The sequence below is a fragment of the Nicotiana sylvestris genome, chromosome 4, assembly GCF_000393655.2.
Source record: "Nicotiana sylvestris chromosome 4, ASM39365v2, whole genome shotgun sequence".
Taxonomy (NCBI): domain Eukaryota; kingdom Viridiplantae; phylum Streptophyta; class Magnoliopsida; order Solanales; family Solanaceae; genus Nicotiana; species Nicotiana sylvestris.
Window position 1 is genome coordinate 13,317,528 of NC_091060.1, and position 7,738 is coordinate 13,325,265.

Genomic DNA, 7,738 nt, shown 5'->3' on the forward strand with positions numbered 1-7,738 from the left:
TTGACATCCATGCACGCATGACAATTTCACTATCTTGTGTCATAAATTATTATTATTATTATTATTATTATTATTATTATTATTATTATTATTATTATTATTATTATTATAAATGGGCCCACATTTATTTTTATCTCTTTTTAACTTCTTCTCTCTACTACTATTCATTTGGTTTCTCTGCATTTCCATCTCATTTATCACTAATAGAGCAGAAACGCTACACAAGTACCATATTTTTATTTGTTCTCAAGACTCAAGTTCAAGTATATTGACGTTATATCAAGAATTTTGAAGTAGCAAAAGCTTTTTAAGTTATCTATTTGTTGAATCAGGTTTGATTGTTCTACATTTTATTATTTGCATCTATTTTTAAAAGTTTTTAATATATTTTCTTTGTAAATTGTAAGTATAGATTGTCTTTTTAGTTATTTATTAGAGTTTTGTTTTAATATGTCAACTATAAAATATAAATCTGAGTGTTTAAAACGTCAAAAAAGAAGAAGGATTGAAACTCTAATAGAATCTCAAAAAGGAGCACTTGATAAGTTTGTCAACTAGAAAATATGAATTTGGGTCTCTTGAAGAATCTTTTAGAATTGATTACTTCTTATACATAGTAGATCAAGCTATTTTTTCACTTCAAAATAGATTTGAGCAATTTGAAGCTTATGAAAATATTTTTGGTTTCCTATTTAGTGGCAAAAATTGAGATCTCTAGATTGTCTTAACCTTGAGTGCTCTTTGAAACATAATAATCTCCGTGATATTGATGGTTTAGACTTATTTACTGAATTAAAATTTTTAAGGGAAATAATACACGTAGAGGATGATACTTTAATTGATATGCTTAATCGATTATAAATAAATATTAATAATTTTGCATCTCAAAAAGCTAGAAAAATAAATTTCAAATAAAATTATGAGGTTTCTTCTACAACGAAAATTTAGGGCCTCTCATTGAAGTTTGGCTTTAGGCCACAAGTAATTGAGCCGCCCCTGCCCTAGTTTTGGGGAGCGTAAAAGCAAATATCTTGACGACATTGCTATCCTTACCGATCCCTTATTTCTTTCCTCTGAATTTGAGAAATACCAAGGATTCAGTTACATGGGTTTAATTCATTACCAAATATTAAGGCAGAAGAAAAATAAGGAAAGAGAAGAGGAGGGAAAAAAAAGAAAATGGTGGAACTAAATTCCTTGATTGAAGGCACTAATAATGGATTGAGAACCTTTTAAGGTGAAATATATATATTTTGTAAACAAACCTTGTTTAGGTCGGGTAATTAACTAAATATGGACATTTTTAATAATAAAGTTTTCAAAATTTTAAAGGTATGTAAAAATCCCCCCAAAAATGCTTTTAGCTTGCTAGATTCTCTGCCAAACATGTTATTAGTAACATGAGCAAATTATTTTTGCCCAAAAAAGAAAACTTTTAGCTTTCAAGAAGCTTGGCCGAGCATGCTATTAGTAAGGTGAACAAATTGATAAATATATAATCTATTAAATATTCATATGAGAGAAATTTTTTCTTAACATATGGTAATTATTTTTTAAATTTGAAAATAATCTTTCATTCATATAGTCGTTAAAGAAAAAAAATTATAATTAAATACAAAGATCAATATTAAATCTAAATAATAACATACTCCACTTAAATTAAAAAACTACCAATAAAGCTCTACCTTTGTTTTTCTAACCAACAAGGTATCTTTTCATATTATATATGCAAAACTTATTCAAGTACAACACGCTTCCTTAAAATTAATAAAAAGTAGAATAGTTATATTACAGGGCCTTAAACTATAAGAAGTATTAGAGTATATATAATAATTAGACAGGATCGTCGAAAGTAAAGTGTCACTTCTCATATTCAAAAAAGTCATCTCCTTAATTTTTTAGATAGCCTAAACAACAGTGATAGGGTCTTTTACATCCTAACTTAGCATAGTAATATGTGTAGTAGGCAATGAAATAGAGCACATATCCATAAACTATCAAACATGTTAAGGTAGACAAGAATGAATGCTGGATAAAGATAACGTGGTATAAGAGATATGACCGAGGGTCTTTCGGAAACAGCCTCTCTACCCCTTTGGGGTAGGGGTAAGGTCTGCGTACATACTACCCTCGCCAGACCCCACTTGTGGGAGTTTCCTGGTTGTTGTTGTTGTTGTTGTTGTTGGTATAAGAGATATGACTGTTATAGCAACTTTACAAGGAAGTTTGGGCGTCTTGAAGATTTGGCACTACTCTAATGCACAAGAAATCAAAATTAATAAAAAATGAATAGAAGACAAAGAAAAATAAGATTAGGAGTAAATATTTATAAGCAAAACAAGAAAAGATCATGTTAAACTGTCTATCAGAAGAGAGGGTAAGTTAACAATCAATAAATCATGTCAACCTATGTTAAGTTTGAAGCTCGATGGCTATGGCGAAAAACAACAGAAGAAAACCCTAGAAGGGTTAAAAGAATAAGATGAACGAAATGAGTCGGTCAAGGTTTAATTTACCAAAACTGATATTATTATTATTTAGAGGTTTCCATTTATATATTTACAAGTGTAAGAGGCAAAAACAAAATGTAAAAATCTGAAAGTATAATAAGAAAATGTAAACTATAAAAGGGTCTTCTTCTTTCCCTTAGCTGATTGGGCTATAAATATTCCAAGCAAAATAAGAAAGGACCGCAGACGCATGTTGCATATTACAATACATTCAAATGATGCATGGTATGCCCTACCAATTTTATTTTTCAAAAGAGAAATAAAGCACAAAAAGATATGAATGTGATGGTGGTGTTGAGATATTAAGCACAAAATGAAGTTGGCACAGTGAAGACTAAAAATGGGAAAACTAATAAAGTTCTATCTCAAAATATTAAAATTTAATAGATCTTGACTTTTGAATATGAGAGAGATCAAATAAAAATAATTGATAAGAAAGAAATCATGCATATTAAAATCATGCATTATTAATGTACATAAAAGGGACATACTATAATAGTTCTATTAAATATTACGTCTCATCAGTGACCAGAAAAAATTTCTAAACATACTTTTAAAGAAAATCATATATAAAGTTTTAAAAATATATAATAAATATTTTAATACGTCAGTTTATTTCAATTTTTTCTTATTCAGTACCAGACCAAATCATTATATATAGAGAGATTAGGTAATTCGATTCGAATTTTCACTTTTGGTGTGAATACTTCCAAATTAGACAACAATATATAAAGTCGTAATACATAGACGTCAACAATGTGGCTGTAGTTTAGTGGTGAGAATTCCACGTTGTGGCCGTGGAGACCTGGGCTCGAATCCCAGCAGCCACACACTTGTTTTAAAAAAATCTTTTCTTTTAATTCACTATGAAATAGCAGGCGGCAGGCCTTTTCCGCCGTATTTCTTAAAGACAGAAGCGGATTTAATTTATGCCTTCCGTATTTCAGTTGAGTTGAAAATGAGTAATTAGTTTCTTTTTATTTTATTTTTTTTGTCCTTTCTGCAGTACTACTTGAGATTTGAGAACAAAAGGAAATTTAACTTTTGAACATAAACTGTAAACTGTTCATTCTGCTAATAATAATAATAATATAAGGTAGTCGAAGAAGCATAAATAATAGCAATACTATGGTATAGGTCGTAAACCCTTTATTTCTCAACGTAATCATGTCTTTACCAATACGTAAAGGGGATTTCACTACTAAGTTTGAACTTTACGTTTAGTGATTCTAGCTAAAGTGATTGGGCACAAGTTGCAAATAAAACATTACTATTGGCTTGTAACGATGTTTTGAATAAGTGATTAGACACACACATCGATCGTTATAAAGTTTAATTATAACAATATGTGTGGATAAGTGAAACCCAGTTAACAATTCATCTGTAATTCTACGAATTGAGCTCAACCTCGAATTATAATTAGAAGAATAACTCTATGGTATTTCGTCTTTTTGTGAGCATGTGAAAAAGTGATTGTTCATGACTCGTCAATGAAACGCTAATTGTAGCAATTGCTACAATCATAGAGTTGAACAACATATGTATTGTAATTCTAATTAGAAGCCATGTGTGGGTTTTTTCTCAGCGTCAAAAGTCATATTTAGACGTAAAAGCAATCTTGATTTATGATCTAGTTATGGTTATAGACGTGGATCCTTAACAAATTTTAGGTATATATGCTAGCCCTAACTATGTCTAAAGTCTTTGGGTCCACTGGTATGGTATTATATATAACTTTAACTTTTATATTTTTGAATCACCTTTTAACTTAAAAATAAAGTAGTACTTACTTTACACTAATGAGCATATTATACGCTACGTATTTAACTTTAGCTTAATAAAGTAGTACTTACTTTGACTAAATTTGAATTCGCATCGGAAAATAATATATTTGAAAGGTAAAATGCTCCATAACAAAGACAACTACATACTCATAGCTCGAACTCAAAGTTTCTAGTTAAGAATAAAGTAGTAGTTACCGCTTTACCACAAACATATTGGTGAGATGGCTTTTAATTACTTAGGCACAACTGCACAAGATCGTCACATTTTTTTTAATTAAGAAAAACACCGAAAATAAGGAAATGGTGCGTACTCCCCTTGATTGCGACGTAAAAATGAACATATAGCCCCCACTTTCTGAGGCTTCATTTATTGCAAAAAATCACTACATATTCATTCATAGATCACATGACATCTTGTACAACACTACAAGACAGCCAAAGAGCCAAAATTTACTAGCCCCTTTAACAGACAACAGAAGTCATATTATATGAAGATTCCAAGTGTGGCCACAGCTCCATTAACTAGTCGTTCTCCAACTATTCACAACTCTTACTTTCAATCATATCACGCCATTCATTTAAGGTTTTGGTTCTTGTCAATAGTACACCAACTCGTGACAAAAAAAAAAAACTTAAATTAAATTTATTCAACTGATATATATGTTGGAGCTGCTCAACCAACTAGTATATAGTATGATCAAGAAAAGGACCACATAGTACAATGTCCGAATTTTCAATGAAGTAGGGACCATAAGGTAGTACTATATATACTTTGTAATCACCTTTGAGTCTGGTCATACATAAAAGATAATTACATGTAACCATCCATAATAATTGATAGTATTAATAATCATGGAACATAAGGCAGGTACGTACACTTGATAGTGTGAAAATATTTTGCGCTATTAATGTATATAAGTTAAATCCCTAAAGACCAACCAGAACTCAAAGGTTAGATCACTTTCGCGTGGTCATAATATGTTATTCCTTGTCTGAATCCTTTGAACAACCTACTTCCTCAGAGTCTTTGGAATGATCGTGATCATGTTTTGATATCATTTTCTGAATCATCGCGCTAGTTTCTGCCTCTGTCATGCGATCTTTGTTCTGTGATTGAGTATATGACTCGAAGAACTCTTTATTCTCTTTCTCTAACTCATTCCACACTGCAAAACATGGGCATGATCAGTTGACAGATCCGAGATTTTCACTAAGAGATTCAAAATATAAAGAAGGAAAGCATACGAATCACTTAATTAAGGAGATTCAACATATACTCTATATAGATAAAAAAAATAGTTTTAACCTTATATATAAAGTGTAATTTTTCGGGACCCCTTCTGCCCCTAGATCCGGTGGTTAAGAATATATAGTTGAAAAAAGTTTGTATACATGTGCACCAATATCACTGGTGCTCTTAATGTTGTACACTAACGTCTAGAGGTAGTTAATATTCGCCTATTAAGTTAGAGGGTATAAAATATGTATATTAAATCTAGCACTATTAGAATTATGATAATACGAGACATCAAAATTTATACGAGGCGAATCAAGAATCTAAAATAAGTGGTTTAATGAGTGCAACTTTGTTATATATTGTAGTACAAAATCTATGACTACCTACCATCTGAGGTGAATTAAGGATCTAAGGTTTAATGAGTGTGACTTTATTATAAATAGTAGTGCAAAATATAGATGCTTTTGCATATATATTATATCTAGAGTGTCTCCTCGTTTATAAAAGGAGGTCGTAGTGATAAGACCCGGGCGACTATTTATCAATAACACAGGTCTCCAAAAATCGTAAAACCGTGTATGGAGGCTGACGTCTGCCCTATAGGGTCGAGGAAGTTGGTGACACGATGACAAGGGAGCTGGCAATACAACAGAAGCACGGTGAACGACGGCCATAACTATATAAAGGGAAAGTCCCTCAAACAGAAATTCTGCATGCATGCACAAGCTAGCTAATGGAGTAGCTATGGATCATACAGAAATTAAAAAGGAAAAAGAAAAGTATTATAGTACAAACCAGTAGAAGTGATTACAGGTTTGATGTTTGCATGCTTGGATAGTGCCTCCATGCACTCTTCTTTAGTCATATGAAAAATCAGGCACTTTTCTATCAGGTGCTGCACCTAAATTAGGGTTAAGCATCGGTAATAAAGAACAAAAACAACCAATAAGATTCACAATAAATTACTTTTAGAGTGTATACAGTACAAACAAAAAGTTTAACTGAGATCACTATAAGAATAGACGCATAACTACCGGCGGAGCTAGGATTTCAAATTTTTGAATTCCGGACTCTAGAGAGAAGGTAGCTTAAAAAGTTTTAGGTCAATATTTACACATATTAACTGAATCGTTTAACACAAATAAAGAAGTTTTGTAGAATTGTGCGTAGCTCCACCTCTGCGCACAACCATCTAAATTAATTTCAGTTGCTGAAGAAAGAGTACTATAATACTAACAAAAGTTCCTATCACGAAGAGAAGTTGATGATAAATATTGAATGGTCATAAAAAAAATATTAATTTACCATATGGATGTATGAAGCAGAGGAATCACTCATGATATAGTTTAGTATCTGATGTTGATCGCCAAGCACAAATTCAAGAAAAATATTATCTAAAAGATGATAGGAATATGGTATATATGATAAGAGATCATGAGCTGAGGCAAAGTGAGTGAATAAAAATAGAGTGTAGAAAACTTAGGAGAATTTGCAAAACAGTAGAGTGGGGTAAGGAGTCCCACGTGGGAGATAAATGATAACTGGTGGAGAGGGGATTAGAGAAGATTTTGTAAGTGACAATTTCTTTGTCTTTTAGGGTTTCCAGTCAGCTGCCCCCTCCACGTGATTATTGGGTCCATATAATGCCATATATACATATTAATAACCAAACATGAACAAACCTTATATGATTACCTAAGTGGCATTTTCCTATTGTACTAACTTATCTACTCACATATAATCAACCAATAGGATTCGAACACGCGGATGATTGATCAAATATATGCATGGTTTCATTACCACCTCACTAGTGTTCCTAAACTTGTGTAAATGGCACTCTGGTGCACTAAGTTCCCGCTATGCGCAGGTTCCGGAGAAGGGTCGGACCACAAGGTTCTATCGTACGCAGCCTTACCCGGCATTTCTGCAAGAGGCTATTTTTACGGCTTGAACCTGTGACCTCCTGGTCACATGGCATCAACTTTACCATTTACGTCAAGACTCCCCTTCTAAAACTTGGTGCTTATGTATAAAGTTTGACATGATGTTATTTGGCAATATGCGATTACTTATCACCGAAAGAAAACCGTGACCCACAAGAATTAATTGCAAATATATGTGTTCTTTTAACTTAGCCTTCATCTTAGCATACGCAACATTTTGTGTAAATAGTGGACTCTTACATACAACTTGAAATTCAGTATAGT

At 32.0% G+C, this 7,738-nt stretch overlaps 1 protein-coding gene and 1 non-coding gene across 2 annotated transcripts; one reads left to right on the forward strand and one right to left on the reverse strand.

Annotated features, from left to right (window-relative positions):
- The first annotated feature begins 3,268 nt into the window (after positions 1 to 3,268).
- Positions 3,269 to 3,340, forward strand: TRNAH-GUG (transfer RNA histidin (anticodon GUG)). The gene has a single exon. It is a non-coding gene; the product is annotated as a tRNA-His (tRNA).
- Positions 3,341 to 5,036: 1,696 nt separating this feature from the next.
- On the reverse strand, positions 5,037 to 7,029 carry LOC104249530 (uncharacterized). The gene is made up of 3 exons (XM_009805969.2): positions 6,837 to 7,029; positions 6,327 to 6,432; positions 5,037 to 5,460 (listed from the first exon to the last, which is right to left on the reverse strand). The coding sequence occupies exons 1-3, from the start codon at positions 6,867 to 6,869 to the stop codon at positions 5,276 to 5,278; spliced, it is 324 nt and encodes a 107-aa protein (XP_009804271.1). The 5' UTR covers positions 6,870 to 7,029; the 3' UTR covers positions 5,037 to 5,275.
- Between the last annotated feature and the right edge of the window lie 709 nt (positions 7,030 to 7,738).

What these genes read in the sequence shown, in the direction of transcription:
- LOC104249530 (XM_009805969.2), bottom strand. Translation starts at nt 6,869, where the DNA reads ATGAGTGATTCCTCTGCTTCATACATCCATATG. An exon ending in CTGCTTCATACATCCATATG is followed by an intron (nt 6,433 to 6,836) that starts GTAAATTAATAT and finishes ACCCTAATTTAG; the next exon opens with GTGCAGCACCTGATAGAAAA. An exon ending in ACCTGTAATCACTTCTACTG is followed by an intron (nt 5,461 to 6,326) that starts GTTTGTACTATA and finishes CATGTTTTGCAG; the next exon opens with TGTGGAATGAGTTAGAGAAA.